This window comes from Larus michahellis, chromosome 1 (genome assembly GCF_964199755.1).
Source record: "Larus michahellis chromosome 1, bLarMic1.1, whole genome shotgun sequence".
In the NCBI taxonomy this organism is placed as follows: Eukaryota; Metazoa; Chordata; class Aves; order Charadriiformes; family Laridae; genus Larus; species Larus michahellis.
The window spans coordinates 152,235,365-152,258,493 of NC_133896.1; the positions used below are offsets into that span (position 1 = coordinate 152,235,365).

Here is a 23,129-nt window from a genome sequence, read left to right on the forward strand (position 1 = left end):
GGTACTGAATAAACATGATAATTTTATGGATTTGTTTTCCGTTAATTAGAATTTTTTTTACATACCTCTTCTTAAATCATAGAATCACAGAATGGTTTGGGTTGGAAGGGACATTAAAGATCATCCAGTTCCAACCCCCCTGCCATGGGCAGGGACACCTCCCACTAGACCAGGCTGCTCAAAGCCCCATCCAGCCTGGCCTTGAACACCTCCAGGGATGGGGCAGCCACAGCTTCCCTGGGCAACCTGTTTAAAACCTTACCTGTTTTTTCATACAAGACATCTGTACCTTCTTCCAGCTTCTGGAATGGATCGCTGGTTTTCCCCGGCTGCCAGCCTTTTTGGAATGGTCTCAAACACCCATTTTCCCTTCAGAAGTCGTAAAGAGTCGTGTGATCACACCTCATTAACCTATGCCGTCAAACAACCTCATCAAACTTGGGTAATGGCCTTTCCTTCCTAATCATGATTATGTGTTGCAGCTGCTGACACAAACGGGCTCTAGTAGAGCCTGGAATGCTTTGTGCATCACAAGGTGGCATCAGACAAAAGTCACGAGCTCGGAGAACTGCCCTACCCTGTGCTGGCACCAAGGCAAACACGTTCCCATTTCTGTTCAAATAGATAAATAGTTAAATAAATAAATAAATAAATAAATACATTTCAAATCCAAAGTATTCTTTAAAGTAACTCTTTAGCATTCTCCCAAAGCACCCAGCAGTGTTAGGACTCTCTCCAAAGGCACCGAGCATTGTGAGAACAAGATTAAAGCAGCAAAATCAAGGAGACAGCCAAGACTGTGCAGACAAAGTAATGTGGAAGGGGCTGTGGAGAAGGAACGGGAAGCTGAGGGAAGAACACAGAAAAACTAGAGTTAATGAAGAAAAAAAAATAGGAAAAAGAGGATAAAGCAACAGAGGAGCAGGAGAATGTTGGATGGGAGACGGCACATGGAGGTGTGGGCCGAGTGGAGGCAGGTAAAGGGTGAGCCGTGTTGAAGGATGGCAAGTGACAGGCAATTCGGAAGGAGCACGGATACAGTGTTTGGCAAAAAGCAGATCAAGAAAAGTGACAGTACTTTAGTGAGTCCAAAACTGCTGTTCAAATGAGAATTTTTTTGGTAAAAAAAAGTGAAAGACACTTAGTGTAATCAGAACAGACATCACTCCGGAAACAGTATAAAAGTAAAAAGAGTCAGTACAAAGGAAAAGAACAGCTGCAGGAAATGTTCTTTAAAGAATATGGAGTCACTGGAAATAGGAAACCGATGCTGACTGTGATTTGTACAGGTTAGGAAACTGTTGTCACGGTCCTCACAGCCAATGCAGTCCAACCAGTGGCAAGACAAAGACCGTAAGGCGTAAATAGGAAACGCAGGCTGTTTCCTATAACCTTTATCGGATATGGAGCGGGAATTTTAGTGGGAGAGCTTGAATTTTGTTGAAAGGAGACCGTGCGGGAAAGCAAGATGAGAAGGTAAATTGTCAGCCTTGGCTTAAGAAAACGTGCCAGAGGAAAGCAGACAGCGGCCAACAAGCTGTAACAAGAACTTGTAAGAGCAAGGCTAGCAAGGGAAGAAATAACACTGAGGAAACTTCCGAAACACCATTAATGCACACCTGAGAGGTGAGTGCTCAGTCCCCACGTGCAGAAAAGAAGAGCAAACGTTGTTAAGAGTGACATTTCACCACCACGGTGAAAGAAAATCTGACAGTAATGAGAAGACGAAGGAAAGATAAAAAGGTGCTTGGCTAGACTTTTCTCCCCAGAGAAAAGCCAGGCTGTACCACGGCAGATCTGAGTCTCAATTCCCAGGAAGATTTTGAGACAAATTAGCTTGGTTCAGGCAAGCGGGGAAAAAAAAAAAGCAAAAAGCAGATATTCAGATCAGACAGAAATTCTAATGGCTGTCAGGAAAAGGTCACTCACTTTGGCTAATGCTGTACCGCACACTCAAGAATATTCTAACTGCAGTTTCCACTTTGAAATTTGTTTTATTTGCATTTCTTCTCGATAGGCATTTTGTTAACAATATTCAGTATCTTTAGAAATCAAAATACATTGCAATTTGCAATACACATCCAGAAACAAGACAGGTTGCATTTCATCCACCAAAGTGATGAAAATTTCATCAGAAACGGAGCATTCTTTGGTTAAATAACAGCAGTTCAAACTAGCTGTGCTTAAATCCTGTACATGCATTACTCTTGCACAAATCAGAAAACCCAAGTTTAGAACTTTGTCTTCCTTTTTTTCAGCAAGTATACAGACTTGACTAAATGTGTCTCTTAAATATTGCAAAACCACAGTTAAAAGTTTTAAATGATACACGTTGCACAACAAGCTTTTTCGGGGAAGCTGCAGAAATAACTAAAATGCAGAACACATGGAAATAAATTGCACCTCAGCTAGTGGAAATGCTTAATAAATTCATAAGGGCTTATTAAGTCCTTTTACAAAAACGCTTATTTGTTTTAATAATTCAAGCACAACAAATAAATAGGATTTTTGCTATTGACTTGAACTGAAGCAAGATCGGACCCTTTACAGTCTCAAGGAACTATGATTTTATTATATCTCAATAACACTCTTTGGGTAAAAAGCTTTAACAAACATCACTTACCACATGATGAACAATATCACTTGAGCCATTTGTCAGTTTCAAGAAAAATCAGAAGTAGTACATAATTAATAGTGTAAAGCCCAGTTAAGCAAACTACCACCTCCTCCCCTTTTTTTTCTCCAGAAAATTCCATTCAAAACCCGCGGGTCATATTTTTGATGAATTTCTACAGACTTTCATGGACATTTATTGTAGCTATTCCTTGGGAGAAGGAAGCATGAAATAAGAACAGGTGATTTAAGACGGCGTTTCTTCATGAAGCCCCTTTTGTCACTTTACGTGCCCTCGCCATTTCATGTTTTGAGGTTCTGTCAAGAGCCTCCCGGCAGGTCCCTATAGAAAAGCTTCTTGATGAATGTGTCAATTTACAATACAGAAGCTACTCCAATTAATCTAGGTGCGCAGGGAGACAGCCGGTAGCAAGCAGGGTATTGTAAATTCCAAACCTTTCTTAGTGCACACTAACTTCTTAAAGAGTTCAAGCTCTACTGAGCGTTGTTGATACAATCCCTTACTGCTTTAAGGCAAGGGTGTTCATAACTTAAGCGCTAGGACATAGGACCATGTCACTGTTACCAGGCTGTCTGAGGATGTGAGTGAAATTGAGACCATAGTAACAGCAGCGTTTCTAAATTTCTTCTTCTCTTCCTCAGCTTGTTTAAACATTAAGCTTGTACACTGGATTTGCTTAATCTGTGTGTGTGTGTGTTGTGGGGTGGGGGAGAGAATAGGCAGTTCAGGTTTCTCCGGGAATAGTAGTGAACTGGGATAATGGAGCATGTAATTAAACTTGCAGAGAAACGTTAGACCTGTGGAGATTCCCTTACAGGGTCTAGTGCTCTGCCTGTTGAACTCAGTTTTAACAGTCCCATTAATCCTAATGGGCAAACTATCAAATCCATAGCGGACAAAGATCTCCACGGCAAAATTATATGAATCGAGGAGGATTTCACTTAATGGTATTCTACAAATCTGTACAGGATGGGCCGTTTTGCTTCAGTACTACACAGGGCGAGATTTGGGTGCAAACTCAAATGGGAAAATGCTGCTCATTTGCCAAGGGAAAAAAAAAAAGGAAATGGATTCAGGCAGGACGCTCCCTCCTTTTGCGTAATTACCTCTGCAAAAGATCTGCACTGCTAACAGAGTCTCTGTCAATGAGACAAGAAAAAAAAAATACTTGTAAGTGTCTAAACTAAGTTTTTCCCCCGCATTTATTATCGTTTCTTATGGAATATCAGGAATGGTAGTGACGCCCGGAGACTTGAAGGGCTAAGCGGCCCCTGGTAGTTAAACCAGCATGGTGCCCAGCTCCGCTGCAGGAATGACTCCCTCTCTCCATGCCTGAACCAAAATAAGCTCGGCTGCACTTAATTGGCTTCCAGCTGTCAGAGCTGAGGCAGCTGCCTCTGAGCTCTGCCCGGGGATTAACCTGTATAAGCTCAGGTCGCTCGCCCGGGACCCAGGCTCGGGCCGGTTTCCAGAGCTCAGGTGCTCTCCCAGGCATGCTGGAGGCACCTGTGCCCCACAGGCACAGAAACCCCATCTCAACCTGTCTCTTTCTTAGTGCAACAGAGAGAACAGCCGTATAATTTGAAAACTGTGTACTGACTTGGCAGGTTAGCCATGGGACCTGTCTTACTCCGATACCCCTAGGAACTGCAAAATAAATTTAGCAGGACACCTAGAGAAAGGGCTGAAGGGGAATAAAATACCTTTGAACTCTTTCGGTATTATCACATGAGGTGCCATAATCTGTCTGCAACAAAGTTTGCACTTTCCACGCTAGGAAAAGGAGTTTTTCACGGCCTGAAATATCTACCTATCTTTAGGCTTCTTTAAAAAATAAATGCATGAACAGGCCCTTTAAAACTTGATGAGGAAACAGAGTTAAGGGACTGGCTCCACCCCCAGATGAGTTAGTGGCGGTTTACAAAAATCAGTTGCACAAACGAGTTAAAAATAAAGCGGTGGCTGGAGAAAGGACGCAAAAAAATAGGGACTACAGGCTATTAAAAATACTTTTCCTGTCCCATAACAAGAATAAGCTAGCCAAGAACATTTACTCAAATTCTTCTTATGAGAATGTTTATACTTGCATTGGGATAATCCTTGTGGGGCTGATTTGGTTTGGGCCCTTAACGCGTTTAACCAGCTTTGTGTTAGTAAGAGACAAGTTGTTCTGGAGGCGTGTTGTTTGAGCTGCTTGCATTTTTTTCTACTAAAAGGGATAATTTCTGCTCAATTCCCAAGTGAAATATCAAATTAGATAATTAGGGAAAAACACACATAGAAAATATAATTTAGCAAATGAGGACAGCTTTAGCAAAATATTTTTTTTAAAACTTAAATATCTAAAGTTGCAGCTATTAAGTTTATCTTAGAGTACTTACAAACCAAGAGAGACTAAGCAGCAGTAATATCTCCACAATACATACAGGGTTCTGAATAGGCAATTTGCTTTTTCTGTAAATCAGAACATTATGTTTAGCACATACTGTAGTTTCCCTGTGGGTGCACAGCAATAAAAGTCAAAACAAACAGATACAAAGCATTTTTAAGCAGCGTTCAAAATGATGCATTGCTTGTTTGAAATGACACGTTTGTACATTGCAGGGTAGGGCTCGTATCCACCTCTCCTTTATAATTTGAAAGTCTGCGTTGGTTTATTTTCACTCCGCTCCCTGTAAGACAGGGCTATTTTGAAGCCTTTTGGGGGAAAAAACCCAACCCACTGTAAAGTAACCATCCAGCATGAAATTTTAAAAGCGTTTGGAAAGGAAACTCAGAAAATCTCTATCTCAAAGCCCATTCAATCATCCTTTGCTTGGAACTGCTTTTAAATACTCTTCTACTGCAATGGCAGAAACTTCTCCGTACCAGCTTTGAAGCCAGATGTGCTCAATGTTCATTTTCATGAAGAACCACTCATAGCTGCGAGGCCACTTTCTTACCACCGGGTGCCTGGAAGGACAAAGAAAAGAAAAAAAAATAAATTTAACAGATGTGCCAAAGCATATGCGTAGTCTGCTTTTTTTTTCCTCAGCCAAGCGTGCTCAGCCAGGGTGAAAACCTGAGATCTAAGAAACACCACCATTCATCTTTTTTGCCCTCCCTTCCAGTAAGTTTTGTGATCTTCCACGCCCCAGTCTGGTGAGAGCTCCAATGAAGGCAGCCGGCGAACACCGCCTTCCCCCGTTGCAGAACCCCATCTCTAAAGGCAGACGTTGTTTGGTCTCCAAGTGAAAAAAATCCAGAGGAGATTCTCTGGACGGGTGTCAGGGAGCAGCCAGCAGTACCGGGTGCAGACCTCTGGTCCCCAAGCCCCAGCGAGCGCATCTGCAGAGGATGCCGTGGGATGCTCGGCAGCGGTGCAGGGAGCGCAGGGACACAGCAGCTCGAGCTGCAGACTTCACAGGAGCGCGGGGGGAAGCGGAGCAAGTCGGGGCAGACCCTGCAGAGGAGGTGGTGGGTTTGGCAACCTCTAGGTTGAGCTGGAGTTTCCCACCGTTTTCTGAGTTGTCCCTTTGAGCACCCACGACTGTGGCGTTGGGAAGCGGCTCCAGCTGCTGCCGGCGTTGGATGGGTTGAGCCCCGGCAGCCCTCACTGTGTCCTCACAAAAAAATCTGGCTTTTGCTCCCTGACAGTGGAGCATCTGCTGCCGAGGCGCTGGTAGACTCTGGCTCGTGTAGGAGTCTGATTTCTGCAAAGTCTGTAAAAAAGGCTTGTGTGCCCCCGTCTATCCCTGGTCTCATTTTTGCTACTGATGGGACACCCGCTGACAGAGTCCCACCCTAACCCCTTCCAGCAGGCCAGAGAGAATACCGCCTCCAGTCTGGTCTGGATCCCAGTTCATCCCAGTTTCCCAGTAGTATTTGATTTACCAGGCAGGGTGCGCCTGGAGGACCGTCCCTGGCAGCCTGCGTGGGAGGTGCCTGACCCAGCTAAGTGATGTTTGGGCTTTTCACGCCTGTGATTCTGAAGACCCACTGGAGGGCATGGGGGCACACCCTGGGTGTATGTGGGTGTGTGTGTGTCAGGGTTGTGCTCACCTATGTTCAAAGGAGACTGTCCTGTAAGGATTACGGCGTTGGAAACAGTTGTCCTGGTAACGTCAGGAGAGGTAATAAAACCCGTAAGCTCTACCCTGCAGACAGGTGTAAACCCAAAGGCAGCAGAGCTCTGCTCTGAGTGGGGGGCTGTGGCTGAGGAGCACTACCTGTCCTAAGGGGGGTGGGGGGAAGAATCATTAAAGGCAACAAATACACCCTGGATTTATGGACTCTCTCCTCGAGCCAGGTGAAATATTTTCATAACCCTCACAGTATAAGCCACGTGCCTTACCAGAGTCCAACACTGACTAATTGCACTTCCATATTTCATTACCTCAAGAGTTAAAAAGGAGGTCGCACCGCTCTGCCTGTTGTTCCGCGCCACACAGGAGCTCCGTGGCTCCAAAGTAAAGATCAGGCTTGTTACTGCTCAGATTTTCCATACCAAACGGCCACATATTTGTCTCAAACCTGCGGGGTTGCACCCTACGACGTGCCTGTTACATACGGACCTGGAAAACATTGCTTGCTTGGCAAATTCCACTTCCTCCGGAGGCACCGTGACCATCTGTCCCGTGAGAGTCAGCCTGGCGCACCTCAGATCCTCCGGATCAATTACATTTTTTCTGTGCACAGAGAAAAATGCTCATGTGTAATAGCTTGCTTTCTTTGTTAAGAGCTTTGGAGAAATATGAATTCCTGCTTGCATATAAAAAGTTGGAATGTTTTGTCAAGGCTTGCAGGTCTTTTCTACACCCAGCAATAACATTTGGGCTCTTGAAGGAATACTCACCTGAAACGGATCTCTGCTGTAGAGATTTGCCTAATCTTAATTTATGCTCTTAAATTATGTTTTTATATAATATATATAAATATTATATATATATAAATATATAATATATATAAAATATATAGATATATTTTAGACTGTAAAAAATGTGAAAATGGCAGTTTTCCCAAACATATATACAGACCTTAATTCAGGATTTTGAAGAGAAATAGTGAGATGGTTAGTCTGTGCCTATACCTACAAAATAAGTACGCGTACATGTATTTGTGTGTAAAACGTAAGGTCTTTACCTTGTGCCTATCCTAGAAACTCAATCCTTGTTCATTTTTACCCATTTTTCAACTGCTTTACACCAAAGACTCAAGTAAGGTCTATTAAAAAGTATTCTCCCACTGCCTTCATCCTTCAGACCCAGACAGGGAAAGTACTTGTTGCGTTTTGGCTCTTTCTATACGGTAATAATAAATAACTCCCACTAGTAGCTGCGGGGCAATTGCTGACTCTGACATATACAATACAAGGATATAAATCATAAGTAAATTGACCAGTCGCAAAAAAAGTTGTATGAAATGATTGCAAAGGCCTGATCCTGGCAAGCGCTGAGCAGCCCCAAGTCCCATTGCCAGCAGCTTGAAGCTGCTCAGCATCTCACAGGACTGTCTCCCTACATAAGAACATAAGCTCAAAAAACTACATTAGGAAATGAGGACCGCATTTCCTCTTCTCTGTGTTTTAATCTGAAGCAGCAAATCACAGCAAATTACATCTCATCTGTGTGCGATTTTACTTAAAGAACTTGGCTTGAGCCCTTTAGCCTTAACTGCATGCAATCTGCAGTGGCTTTTTTTTTTTTCTTTGGTAATAATTCTCAATATGTGTCTGTTGCATGCAGGAAACATATGGGCATCCTCCTGCAGCTAATTTAACACCTGCAGATTCCCCGCAGATGGTTATGAAAGACTGTGTAGCTCACTGGGTGAAGTATCTGCTTTTATAGATAGGGCCGGGAACAGAGATAGGCGAGGAAGGACGGGGGGCTGATTGATACGCAGCTATGCCCGGTAAGCACTTGGCACCGTCTGTAGCCTGAGCTCCAAAGAGCCATTTGCAGTCACATCATCTCTGGGATGTTTTTTTCAGCATCCTGTTCAGTCTGGCGCTGCAGTTGTCCGAAGGGGGTGTTCAGTTTAACCTTAATCTGGACAAACTCCACTCGTCCTCTTTTTCTTCTAATGCGCCTTCTGCATGGGAGGAATGGCAGCTGCCAAGGATCAAGCTCAGACTTTCTGTTCACATCAATAAATAATGCTCTGATTTTCTCTAGTACGTTTTATTTTTTATTATGAAGTAATAAATGAATGGTGTTCTGAGTAACTGAAAATCCACATTCCCTACCCTGGCACTGGGTTTATTTCTATCGGTGTGTATTCAGAGTACAAACTTGTCTACACGGTCACCTTGGCACGCTGTAGATCCTCAATGCTACCTCCTACGGCATGCTGGACTTTCCCAGCTGGCTTACAGTGGCCTGAGAGCATCCTGTCCCTAAACGGCTCCATGTCCTGGGAGACACCCATAGCTCCTGGCATTTCTTTCACATAGGCTTTGGGTGTTGTGTGGCCATTCAGCGTCTGTGGTCCAGCAAGAGGCTCACCCACCAAAACATGAATAAATATAGGCGAATAGAGCGTATGCAGCTGTAGAGAGAGGAGCTGGATCCCACTGACAAAGGGTGTCAGCCGAGGATCTTCATGTCCAGCAGCCAGGGCTGTGCAGATTCACACTCTTGCAGCTGTTGGCCCCGGACAGCAGAGTCCCAAAGTCCATTTGAAGTGATCTCCTCATCTATTGCTACCTTTTGTGCTCAATCTTAATACTGAATCAACACCCTCTACATATGTTTATATATTTAACTTGACGATTCTTAAAAATACAAAAGGGAAGGGACTTCTCAGTAGCAAAATTTTGGTTCAGAAGATGGCTTTAAACTAGTAACTGTGTGTATGAAACCATTTCCTCCGCAGCCTAACAGTACCGTAAAACAACCGAAGAGCCGGGAAAAGCAGGAGTATTTGCAAGTGCCTTTCTCGGGCACAGCTCCTCGGTAAGATGCTGTTAATTACTTTCAGAGGGGAATTAGAAAGGGATTGTTATTAAAGGATGTCTGCATCTCACAAAGCGGATCAAAGTGATAGATTTGGGCGTGATCAGGAGCAGTGGGAGATTTTGGTCTGACACCTTCTCAAATTACAATTATTTGATCTTTTTGTGCAAGTACATATTTATTCTAAAAGCGTGCTCATTGATTTGGAGTAGGCAAGATACCTGACGTTCCTGTAGTTAAGCAATGAATTCTGCCTGCCTTTGCTGAGACATTTTTGCCTGACAGGACTAGCGTTGGATGTGACTCTTCCCCGATTTACAGGAAAAACTGCTCTCCACGTATTTGGCTGACAACAAAACCCACACACTGTACATCCATATCTGGAATGGTTTTATTTCTGTTTTTTCCCCTGGCTCCTTCTTCTGTTTGCATTTTTCTTTACGTACTTGTGAGTCAGGGTGTTAGACTGATTGTCACACATAATACTAGCTTCCCAGTAAAAGTTATTCAATCTGAATTTTGCATATTGGAATAATATTCTGGAGGGCCAGTTTGTTTTTCTGGGTAATGAGGCGAACAAATTATTTGTTGAGATTATGTTAGATGAAGTTTTGGAAGAGCTGAACAGGACAAGGATACATTTGAGTTCAGTACGCTGTGTTATTACTTTGTTGGCTTTGCTTTTAGCGCTGCCTCTTGCCATAGGTTTTCTATTTCAGAATAGAAGCTTTGTACTCTAATCTTACATGAGCAATAGTATTTTCTTTATCAAAGGAGCCCTTCATAATGTGAAGTAAATCTGTTTCTGCATCATTTTTGGCATAGTATTTCCCTGATGACGTATGATTACTTTTACACTTTTTAAACCATCAAAAATCACTAAACTTACAGCTACGACTTCTAACTCCATTGTGAACAGGTCTTGATTTTCAGTGGTGTTACCAGTGCAACTAATGTAAATGCAGGCTTTGCTTCCTAGGAGTAAAGGGATATAGCCAGGGATATATCTCATATTTTTACTAAAGATAATAAAGGGATACTAGGGATAAATAGGTATATTTACTATATACCTCCTCCCTCACATCTGTAGAAGTCTAATCATGCCTTCACTAGTCATTTCTTGCCTTTTGTATAAATAAACGCATACTCAGCTCTCAGTCCTTGGGTTCCTTTTATCTTCGTTGGCACAAGAACAAGTAGGTGCGGAGGAGTGGCTTTATATAACATTTGTGCGCTGCTGACTGGGGGCTAGGGGGAGGCAGAGCCAGGGGGAGAGACGGTGACACACTGTCCAGGAAACCCGAGGTGGCTTCTCAAACCCTGTCTTCACCAGAATCAGGTCCTCTGTCTCCCTGGAGAGGGTTTCCTGAAGGCTATGACAAAAGACGAACTGAGGGGAAGGGAAAGCAGGGAACTGTGGAAGGAGACCAAGCAATAGCAAACACATTTATTTTTTTATCTTATGTAGAATACATACACCTTGTTGCAGAAATTGAGGGATGCCAGATTAAAATGGAAGTAGATTCAGTTTATGCATTTTATAAGAACACAGTGCATCAAGAGAGGTTATCTTAATTATTCATCTGATTTATGAAGAGGGAAGAATTGATTATCTCTGTTCCTCTGCTTACGGTGAGCAAACCAGGTATGCAGAGTTTGTCCAGGCAGTTGGCACTTCCAAGCGTGGGAGCTGAGCGCATGAGCCATGTTCACTTGCAGAGGTGCCAGCTTTACTGAGCTTAAGGAGAAGTCTGTGTCCACGTGAAGCACGTTTCCCAACAACGATGCAATGCCACGAAGCTCACCGCTGATGAACACGTCCCACTTCTTTTACTGCGTACCACTTCCGCACTTTCTGGGTCACGGTTCAAGAGCGGTTCAGAGTTAAGAGTGCCACCTACTCATTAAATTGTTTACTACACTAGCCATCTCTTGGATTTTAATTAGAAGGTTCCTATACAACAACTAGCCAAGTCCAGATCTGATGAACCCATAGTTGAGGCTAATGCAGTTATACTGGCACACGAGGTGATGATGTTGGGACTTTGGTAGGATTCCCTTTTGCAGTTGAGATCTCTGCTTTGACTGACGATGCTCTGTCTCCTGGTTCCTGGGTTCCAAAACTATCCCTGGGGTATCATCTTAATTCTCAGCCTCAGCAACCCATTAGTGAGGTGAAACAGATTTGGCACAGATCAGCAGTAAAGGCAAAATCAGAGTTTGGGAGGCACTTGGGAAGGAGAGCCAGGTGTCCCCGCAAAGGAATCGGTAGGAGGAAGGTGGGAGGGTTCCAGTAATGCTCCAGGGACTAGGGAAGGAAGCAGGCATCTGTGGAGGGGAATTTCTCGTCTTTCTTCTTCCCCAGCCTCCTTTTCCCACAGAGAAGCTGCCGTCCTTCTCCTCCACTCCCCTGAGGTGAGAGGACCTTCCATCCTCCTTGTCAGGATCCATAAATCCTCCCCATCTCCCCTGAACGCAGTTTTCCCTGCCCTGATAGAAAGCACTGCTTTTACACACAGAATCACAGCATGGCAGGGGTTGGAAGGGAGCTCTGGAGATCATCTAGTCCAACCCCCTGCCAGAGCAGGGTCACCTAGAGCAGACCTAATTCTTGAGCAGAATGAAAGAGAAAAGAAGTTGGGAAAGAGCTTTCTCCTGTTGCAGAAAAGGAGAGCCAGAGAGCTGAGAAGAAAGACCCAGAGAACAGTTTTCCTACATTTCTGTCTGCTCTAGAGTATGCAGCTCGTGTGTGGCGTAAGGGCAATAATGACTGTCTCTACACATCCTCACCTTCCTGTGGTGGCAGCAGCAGCCGTGCAAAGCCATACAATTAGGAGGTGGTGACTGGCTGCCGGAACAGCTCATCCCTGCTACCTCCCACGGACGATGCGAGGTAGGCACCCTGTCACCCTGTGCAGGGCTCCTCTTTGCCTAGCCCCAAATTGGGCATGAGGTGAAGACTCAAGAGTTATTCTCTAGTATAGATAATACATCATAGAACTTTTTGTCCCCTAAAATCCACAGAAAGGAAGAGAGGAAATGCTGTGTCCTCGGAGAATTATTGTAAAGTGCTTGCAATTTTGATTCATAAATGTGATTAATTTTGAAAAGCAAGTTATCCTCCTCGTACATTTCATTTGCTTGCCACTAACTACCGGAGCCTCTGAAGCAGAAAGAATGTATCACTGCTGCTAATCTGCATGGCATAAACGTCAAACAAAATCTCCGCTGAAAGCAATTTCATAATCTGAAAAGCTGTTGCTGGCCTTCAGCTGGATACGGCTGGGCAGTTTTGCCCTACCCTGCTCTGATTTTGACAAGAATTTCTTTATCAGCCGTGTCTGAGAGGCAGCAAAGATCGTTAAAAGACACCTTTGCTTTTGCTTTTGGAAGAGCAGTCTTCTGTTCTGAATCTGAAGTCAGGCTTGAGAGCTGAGGAGTATTGGTACAATGGCGCTTCTGCATCCAAGTGAGCCTGTATTCATAGTATACCTGTTTTCATGTCTCAAATAATTTCACTCTTCCTAGAAGATAATCCTTCCTAAAATGTTTTAATTAGAATTTGTTAAGTGAAGTCAGTCTGTTTGTCTGTTTTCATTGACAATAACAACTCACTTCTTTAGCTGAATTCTATGATTCAGACAGGAAACTTTTATATAGTTTAACCATAGACAATTCAAAGGGGAAAAAAAAGAATCACAGCATCAACTATTTCTGTAAACAGAGTCAGAGAAATATATACTACTTCACTAGAAAGGGATTTTGGGAAGTTAGTTATTTAAGAATACAGGAAAAAAAATAGTAATTTAGAGCTATATTGTGTGCATTGGGTCATGATGATAGTAGGTTTCATATTTGACTTTCTAATTTGGTATCATCCTGATTTTTTAAATACAGATTTTTCAGGAACAGCAACTGACATAATTATTTGCATATGACTAAAAAGGGCCATATAAATACCAGAACTAGAAATGTGTCTGTGCCACAGAACCAGGAGGTGGATCTCAGAAATTGAGGGATGTCTGGATTGAGCCTTTGTCTTCTGTGTGCGTCATTTCTCTGTGTGTGAAGATGCAGTGCCAAATTTCTTTGTTCTATTCATCCTCATATTAACACACAGTGACTCTATACAAACCCAGGGGTAGCTATGGCCTCAAGTTGGGCCAGGGGAGGTTTAGATTAGATATTAGGAAAAATTTCTTCACTGAAAGGGTTATCAAACATTGGAACGGGCTGCCCAGGGAAGTGGTGGAATCATCATCCCTGGAGGTATTTAAAAGATGGGTAGACGTGGTGCTTAGGGTCATGGTTTAGTGGTGGGTTTGGCAGTGTTAGGTTGATGGCTGGACTCAATGATCTTAAAGGTCCCTTCCAACCTAGACAACTCTATCATTCTGTGATTCTATATATTGGATGGCCAACTGACATCTCAAAGGTTGTGCCTGCCACCCATGGCAAGCTTATCATCTCTCAGGATTGACTGGGAATGAATGAAGTCAGCAGTTTATGCATGCTGCCAATCAACCACGCAGCAGGGACCCTAGCCCACCAAATTACTCTCCTATTCCCATGGCCTGCTGGTATTCAGGACTGCTGGAGAGGAGATGCTCAGTGCTTCCCATCAGCCTTTTCAATTAAGAGTTTAGGAAACCTATGGAGTCAGCTTATCTCCACTGAAGATGTCTGCCATCTTGTGCCGATCTGCTACCTCAAACCGCAGATGAGCACGGTGGGTAAAATGGCTCTGATGGAGCCACCCCTGATGCAGGTCATAAACCAGGAGGGGAACCTGGGTCCCTCAAAAATCATTCACTGTCTGCAGCATGGATTTGAAACATCATCCTCCAAACTAATAGCACAGGAAAACAAACACATGGACTGACCCCACCGCTGCTTTTCTTTCCTTTTCCCTTGTGTGAAAAGCAGTTGTCGGCAGCCGAGTAACTGCTCCTTCTCCAAGAAAGCTGCAGTTGGTCCCTACGAATGTGCTGAACCTGATGTCAAGGAGGCGACACACATTTAAAATTAATTGCCTGTTTTCCAGACTGCAGCTGTAATGAGGCAGGCCCAGGAGCTTGCTTGGAAAGGCAGATCCTCTGAGCAGCCTGTGTGTTGGGCAATGCGTTTAGAACAATAGCTGCTCTATTCTTTAATGTCGGGCTCCGTCTTGCTCCCTCTGAAAGCTATAAGAATGGGACTCAATCTTTTCAGCCTGTCTGTGGCATAGACGTGCCCCCTTCGTCTATTTATAGCCCTGAACCATTTAATTTTTCTTGCTTCTATTATCCATTTATCAGCCTTCAGACAGGACGCAGTGTAGTTACTAACGAATGCTTTCTGCAGCCTGGCCATCAGAGAGCCTCCTCAGAGAAGCGCTGCCCGTCTCCCTCTGGGAAATGGCAGTCTCTAGGTCAGGGATGAGAAATCCAGACTGTAGCTGCAACACTATAATGTCTTGCAATTAGCGCCTATTCAGATGCCTTGCAGCTCTCTTTCTTTCATTATTTAATCTTATTTCTCTTATTAGTTTAGGCTTTTCAATTTTTCTCTCCAGCTGATTAAATATTAAGGCTGGAGCACCAAAAAGGCCACTCTGTTTTCCTCACATCCCCAGATGTGAAAATATGTATTGTCAGGGCTTGAAACTCGAGTCTGTTCTGAAACAAAACAAATGAAATTCGCTACTAAATAAATTTAATATCACACTGATGTACATGCACACAAGTCACTTGATACTCATTAGATACAAGAAGACTATTGAAATGTCAGCTATGTTTTCTTTCTAAAGGCCAGAGATTTCTTTTGCGTGCAATAGGTCAGAAGCATTTTTCAGGACAGTGCCAAATACTCCCAGGAGCATTGACTACGAGCATCGACCAGCTTTCACATTTATTTTAATTCTTACAATTCAGAGCAGGTTAATAATGAAATTCTAATAAAATTCCACATGAAAACGAGCTACAAAGGCATTGCTGGCATACAAGGACATGAACTTTCTCACGTAGAGCATTATTCACTTAGCTATTTTGTATAATTATTTTGAAACCAAAACAATGATGCCCTTGGCTGAGAGAACTTTTGGTATTAAAACCATCTATAAACGACACTTTGCAAAGGAAACCCCACAGAAACTGTCTTAATACCGGCAGTGTAAAAGGTCTTGCCTCTAATACAGTGTGAGTAAAGAAGGGGAAGGAACCTGCTACACAAAAACCTGAGCCACCACGTAAAGCTCTGCACGAAGGATGCTATGCGCTGCTTGCATGGCACAGCCTGGCTACCTCAGCAGGTAGAGCTCACCCCGGAGGGATGCTCGGGCTACCCTTGGGCTGGCAGAGGTGGCCATCTGGCCGTGACTAGTGCTGTGGGCAGTGCTGGGGACAGGCGACCCCGCGCACTGGCAGCGGGACCCCGACACCCGTGTTGTTTTCTTTGTTGTCGCCCTGTCCTCAGAAGCCCTCCCTCTCTGTGGGGTAACGGTGGGATGCTGTGCAGGGCTGCCGTTTAAAACGTTGCTAGTTTAAAATGTGAACTTCACCCGCAGCTTAAAATGGAAATTCATTTCTGACCCTGGTTACAGGAGGAAGGGAAAGAAGAAAGTTAAAGTCCCAGTGCCCACATGCGTCCTGGCTGTGAGACAGCCCCAAAGCTTGCTCACATTCTCCTAACTACGGTCAAAAACACAAACTGCAGCTCAACAAATGCCCCAGCTTCTCATTCCCCGTATCGCTCGTTCTTTGCACTAATGCCAACAAACGTCTGTTCCAGATGAGGACTCCAGAAATAATGAAAAACAAACTGAATGCAAGAACAAAATAAATAATGAAAGGAGCACTGATCAGACTCCGAATCTGTGTACTCAATTCAGTAGTAAGCTCAATATTTAGAGTACGGTTACATGCCAAATTGGGGATGTCCTATTTTCCTCCTCCTTCTCCTTTCCCCTCTCCTTTGCACTCCTGTGGCTCTCAGGGAGACGATTCAAGTTACTAACCCAGTAGAAATCTAATTTTAAAAAAAGGGGAAGAGGTTTCTGCTGGGTTACTGAGCTAAAATAGTCCCACCATATGGTCAGCTGAAGGGAGGGGGTGGGATTGCATGGCCAGGAGCAGCAGCGGCCATGGGAAGAAAGGAAGAAGGACCAGGAGAAAACCTTATTCTCATCGTTGGCATAATTTTCTTCAGATTTATGTTGCAACTCAAGGTCAGGCAAAGTCCAGAGCTGATGCAGGAGGGGGAGGACATGGCACACCATGCAACTGGTGGTGGGGAGCGAGAGTAGGGATGTGGCAACTGGTAATTAGTTTGGCCTAAGCTGTCTTGGAAAACCAGGTTTAGCTCCTTGGCGGTGCCCAGAGAGCTCTTCTCACCAGAGAGCATGCTCTCAGGCTGCGGAGGGGACCACAGAGTCGGGTGGCAGAATCCAGGTTGCCCTGGCTGCAAAACAAACAGCAGCACATTCTGGCACAGGAAAAAAAAGGGTAGTGGTTTGGTTTGGAAATTAATAGTTACTTAATAGAAAGAGAGCAAATAAATACTCTTGAAGGGCTGTGATGTATATGAATTTCATATTTCTATAAATCATGCAGCATTTCTCTTTTGTTGGTGAATTGGCACTTTCCAAACAGGTAAATCAGGCGGTGACGTTGCTAAAACATAAAAGGCAAAGCCTTTCAAGAGTGGATGTTTAAAGCCAGGGATGAAAGGCCACACTTAAGTGCCAAAACACGTGTGTAGTTTTCAGAAGTGCTCAACACCAGAAGTTCTCATCAATGGAAGCTGCTCTGAGTCTTGAGCCTCTGAAAATAGGGCATTGGGTAGGTTCGGGGACATTGGGCTTAACACACATTTTTAAGCACTTGGTCTAGATATTCAGCTCACTATTTGATTGCGTGAAAATGCTTAGAAAGCAGCAATAAGTTCCATTAGCCCATGAAGAAATAACAGATACACTTACTTAAATTTGAAATTATTAATTCAAAATATTTAATGAAATAATTTTAAGAAACAAGCAGAACCATTCTGGTCTTAACTTCACCGCTCTGTTGACCTTCTCAAGCCTTCAAAGCTGAATTACCTTAACAAATGTTGCGATAGAAGGTTCCTATCAGGTGTTTGACATTGCAAGAGGAAGCTGTGATTTCCATTCCTTGGGAACGGGATGCCAGCCTGAAATCACTTGTACTGCTTCGGCCTAAGAAACATTTCATTTTGACACCGTAGAACTCTTAAGAAAACAGACAGTAGGCTCCGGAGGCGAATACGGACAAGTGCAACAGTAACGTGCTTCATATTTGCCATTTTGCTGCTTTTTCCCGTGCTGTTCTCAGCTAGTGGGCTTGAGAGGGGGGATGATGCCCAAGGCAATCCCCAGCTGTGGAAATCTGGGATCCAGTTCTTACAATAAACCTCTCCTCCCTCAAAAAGGACCTTAAGGTGGGGTACAAAATTCCAGTCCTGTTTCTTTCTGAAGCAGCCTGCAATTACCAGTTCTTCTCTCACTCTCCTTGGAATATCAGCTAAGATCTGCTTTGGTAAGAGAGTCCTGTCTGACACAATTTTGGTGTCGTGTACCTCGTCACGTAAAGAGGCCTTTGGAAATAACACTTCACACAAGGGTGACCCAGCCAAGTTTGCCACATGTTTGACTGTAAACAAACATATGGCAGAGATAATGTCTTTTTCAAGGAGACAAGCATGGAGGGGGAAACTGAATCATCTTTGAATTTCCATACATACATTTTACACACGTAGGGCTTCAGCGATCTGGGGTTATTCATTGTACATAAGATTAGGAAGAAAGAAGTCAAATCCCTGCTATCTCTAGAGAGACAAACCTAGGGCTGGCTGTAGATCAGAAAATCTCAGAGCCGGCTTCCTTTATGTGGGGGATCGTTTACCGACTGTTTATGGTATACAAGGTGACAAAAATTTGTGACGATATCATATTCAATCGTACCCTCTGAAGAGGTGGAAATTAGGCTGGGTGGCACGGTCCTGAGGATATAACTTGTGAACTGAGAGCCTGAGATGCTCTTACAGACCCTGGAGAACTACAGCCCTGTCAAAGCAATCAGCAGGGCCTCCAGAGCTGGCCAGCAGAGCAAGGGTGTCTACTTTGTCATGACCTGGGTAGCCCTTGAAACAATATAGACTGTATTGACTAGATCTTCATGGCCTACAATGGGATCTTGAACACCTAAGATTTTATCTGGCACCTCCAAGAGGACATTAAAATTTAGGTACGTTAATGTGCAAGCTGAAAGCCACTGCAGCTGTTGATGCTACAATATACGTCAATGACACTTCTGCTTCTCTTTACCATTCTTTACTGGGGCAACTTACTGCAAAACAAAGCTAAGGAGGATCTTGTAGCTGATGGTGAGAGACAAAAATAAATGGAGGACATTGAAGGTGGGACCCAGAATTTTGTTCTGAGGACTCTGTTCTCACTGAAGGTGGTAGAAGACAGATAAAACTCTGTTACCTGCAGAAATTTCCGTCTGCCTCTGGCAGGGTCAGAGAAGCCACAGGATTCTTCAGGAGATCTGCCACAGTGTTATCCTTTGGTGTCACGTAAAAGAAAGGGATTCCAGTGCTGTTATTGACAGGACCATCGCTAAGAAGTAAACAGTTCCCATAGGGCATACCTTGGATCTGCAAAATCCAAATAAGCAACTGGTTACATCTTTGCACATAGACGGTTTACAATGTTTGAAATTCCCTCAAGGGCTCTTGCAGAGAGGACAGCAAGCCCCTGCTGCTCAGTCTACCACTTTCTGTTGTCATGAGACAGACTTTCTTCTACATTAGATCTATCATGCTTCTATGAAAACAGATCTCTCCTCCATTTCTTCTTTCCCGTCCTGCCCATGATTTCTCTTCCACCAAATTAAAAACGTTTAAGTGCATTAAAATCAGTGCCACCAGTGTCAAGCAATGTTGACTCCACAATAGCGCTGATAAACCTTTCTCAAACCCAAAAGGATACAGAGCCTAATTTAGCCTTGATTCAGCCTGCTTTTTACACTAATTTTGCCTCCCCTTTTGTCCTTGATTTGCAATGTGATGGCATTGGTTTGCCAAGAGAGAGGAGAAGGCGTTTGAGCCAGAGTTGTGTTTAAAGTCAAGCTGGATGTCAGCTCAGCTGCCTGGGCAGGAACCTCAGCTATGGGACAGGTGGGACTCAGCCACCAAGCCAGCCGGAGCAAACCTTCCTCCCATGCCAGAGGAGGAGCACCAGGGAGCCAAGTTTTCTCCCATACACTGACCGGCGTACACACGGTGGATATAACGCATACAAAAATGTCCTTGCCCTGCAGTGACACACTTTAATGTTCTCCATAATGATTTATACTCCTACCATGCTTTTCATCCCCTTATAAATCGCAATGACAGATACTTAATGAATTACTGTTTTTTTCAGGTCTTCAGATATTTCCTTCCTTGTGGTCAATTAGATGTTAAATAGTAAAATCATCAGTCAATATATTAATTCAATGCAACTGGTAAATCCTTTACAGCAAAATCAAATTAAATATGAATAGTTAATAAGAAAAGTCTGGATGATGTTATTACCTGGATTGCATGCTGATTCTTAATGTTTATATGCCTTTAAAATGTTAATGCTTATAAACGGTCCTTGTTAGCATTCCTTAGAAGGAATGCTTTAATGAAGCTACGTAACTTAGAAACTAAAAATACTTGTTTATTATTAAGAGTTACAATGAAAGAAAAATAGGAGCTGTTATTAATATTGCAGGCCGCGTTTCCATTGCCTAAAATGTTCAGTCTGTCATGCCTGGTTAATGTTACAGTGGATTCTCAAAAAGAATTGCGATCACAGGCAGCGCAACTCAGCATTCAGAGCAGCAACACCCCCCTCATCAATTCCAAATTTTATTACAAATCCAATTTTTCTGTATTACCTCTGTGTTGTAACTAGAGACAGCTAACTGCAAGCTATATTACAGCCATAATTCCACCAAGGGTTTCTGGCGAGAGCATAAACCAGAAGAGTTAAGATCATATGATTTAATAGGATTTCCGACAATCTGATGTAGAATTACGGGCCTCGTGTGTGCACACAGATATTTATTTAATGGTATCTTTTTTTAAGCTGTTACTTTGTTTTTCACAATAACATAAACTGCCACTAACTCAGCTAAGCTTTATGAAGATTAACGTGCTTCCGTCTATTTTTTAAAATGCAAGTTAATTAATCTGTGAATACTTTCAAGAGAAGGTTAAAACTGTCTTTTTTCTCTTGTTTTTGTTTGTTTGTTTGTTTGTTTTTGTTTTCTTTTCTTTTTCTTCTTTTGTCTGGGTGGTATCGGATGCTGTGTCTAATTCCAACCTTTCATTTTAAAAAGGGAAAAATGTTAAAGCCGGGAAAATTAATGACCCCGATTCTCCAGCGCAGCCCAGCTATTTTTGCTTAATGCTTCTGACGGTGAAATCGTCCTTTAAGCCGGTGTAACTGGACCGCTGCGGGAGGGACAGATCTCGTGGTGGCCCAGCTGACTCTCCTCTTCACCCTCCTCCTCCTCCCGCCTCTCCCCCGCCGGCCGGTGACAGCCAGAGCCCGGGGAAGTCAGGGGGGGCTCGCACCCCGCTCAGCCCCCGGGGCAGGGACAGGGACAGTGGCCGGGAGCGGGCTCGGCGATGCTGCGAGGGGTGGAAAAGCCTGTCTCCAAAAAAAAAAAAACCCAACGCTGTCGCTCTGCTTCTGCCTTAAAGATTTTGCTTTTTCTGTGCCTCTCCGGTGTGTTTGTGGGTTTGTGTTTTGTTTGGTTTGGTTTGGTTTGGTTTTGTTTTTTTTTTTTTTTTTTTTAGCGTGGCTCCCTTGCAGTACTCCGAACAGGATTCCTCTCCCCAGGAAAGAGTTTTTTTACTCGTTTCCCCGCGCATTTGGTGCCCGCTGACACCGGCGGGACGGACCACGACGCCGCTCCCGGCGACAGCGCGGGGGGGGGGAAGGGGGTTCGGTGCTCGTTAGCGGCTCACGCGTGACCGCGGCAGGCCGTGGGCACCGAGGAGGGGGGTCGGGGGCGGGGGGGGGGGGGCACACCGTACCTTTCCTTGCGCGGCCCGCGTAGCCACGAAGCCCCAGGTGTTGTAGCGGGCGAGGAAGCGGGCGGTGCCGGCGCGTCCCACCGCCCCGCCGCCCTCCCGTCGGTAGGAGAACATCCTGGAGGGGGCGGCCCCCTGCCCCGGCCGCCTCCCCGCCGGCCCGGAGCCCAGGGCCGCATCTTCCCGGTAAGCCGAGGCCGGGTAGCTCTGCTTCCAGAGGCCGCCCGCCTCCTCCAGCAAGGAGGGGAGGGTGTCCTCGGTGGAGGAGCTGTGCAGTTCGTCCGCCGCCGCCCCCGCCTCGGGCAGCGGCCAGGACACCGAGCTGACCACCACGTACCCCCCCGCGCCGCCCCACAGCAGACACCACCACCAGGCCGGCAGCCACCGCCGCCCCGCCAGCCGCCGCCCCGCCGACATCTTCTGCGGCACCGCACCGCGCCCGCAGCACCCTCCTGCGGCCGCCGCCCGCCCCGCAACGCCCCGTCCCGTCCCCCCCCACACACACCCCTCCGCCGGTTGTCCCAAATATTTGCAGCAGCCCCCCTCCGCCTTGGGCCGGGCGTCACGCGTTCATGTGGCGACACCACCACCACCACCCCCACCACCCCCCCGGTGCGGCTCGGGTAACACGGTGTTGGGTCTGCCCGCGCCCGCCGGTGACACCCGTGGGGCAGCCGCCCGCGGCGTGGGCGCAGCCCGGGGGGGATGGCGGCCTCCCTCGGCTCGCCGGCTACGCGGGGCTGAGGGGCTGGCTGCGGGTTTGCCCTGGGTTTGGGTGTCCTTGGCAGGGGAGGGGGCTCGGGGCAGGGAAGTGGGTGGGTGGCCTCGGGCAGGTATCGCATGAGATAATTCTCTGCGTGTGCCGCAAAAGCGAGAGGCACGTGAACCCACGGAAGCGGAGGCGGTGCGGTCCCTTCCATTTATTGGAGAAGAGAGAATCCACGAGGGAGCGCGTCCACTTCAACGCTCCCGTTGCAGGGAAAGCTTCATTTGGACACCAGGGTCGAGCAACAGCAAGACCCGCAAGTCCTAGGAAGGCAGACCTCATTAGTTCCAGTGCTCGTGGGGTTTGTTTTGACATGGAAGTACGTGGAGCTGCTATTAAATGATATGTTTCCCAGGCAAGGTTTTAATTAGGCAAAGATTTGAATGCATCTTTGGGTTTATATCAATGGCTCTATTTAGTAAAGGCGCTTTTGCATCCTGCTCCTTTTCTGTTCTTGGCAGTAGACCCCCTCAGCATGGCAATGCAAACTTACAATTCTTTATAATTTCTGCTTGCAAACTTTCATTGTATTCACGCAGATTATTTCAGGAATACAGGTTCAATACGAGACAGGGAGGAATGCGTCTCAAAGGAGTCTTTGCCTTTCGCCAGGTTGTCAGATACATCTAATAGACCTTACCTTTCCATAGCTGCGAAGAACAGATCACAAGGTCGTTCCGCTCTTACAACTTCTGCTACATTGCTTCATGAGAATATGCTG

The 23,129-nt window shown here is 45.2% G+C and overlaps 1 protein-coding gene across 1 annotated transcript; it reads right to left on the reverse strand.

Annotated features, from left to right (window-relative positions):
* Nucleotides 1-1,974: 1,974 nt before the first annotated feature.
* On the reverse strand, nt 1,975-22,089 carry CREG2 (cellular repressor of E1A stimulated genes 2). Its single transcript, XM_074609332.1, has 4 exons — nt 21,646-22,089; nt 19,058-19,227; nt 7,189-7,302; nt 1,975-5,587 (listed from the first exon to the last, which is right to left on the reverse strand). Exons 1-4 carry the CDS (start codon nt 22,057-22,059, stop codon nt 5,440-5,442), a joined length of 846 nt encoding a protein of 281 aa, XP_074465433.1. The 5' UTR covers nt 22,060-22,089; the 3' UTR covers nt 1,975-5,439.
* Nucleotides 22,090-23,129: the final 1,040 nt, after the last annotated feature.

Coding starts and splice junctions, on each gene's coding strand:
- CREG2 (XM_074609332.1), bottom strand. CDS start 22,059: ATGTCGGCGGGGCGGCGGCTGGCGGGGCGGCGGTGGCTGCCGGCCTGG. Junction 7,303..19,057: donor GCAGACGGAAATTTCTGCAG/GTAACAGAGTTT, acceptor CTCTGTGCACAG/AAAAAATGTAATTGATCCGG. Junction 5,588..7,188: donor AAGCAAGCAATGTTTTCCAG/GTCCGTATGTAA, acceptor TTGTCCTTCCAG/GCACCCGGTGGTAAGAAAGT.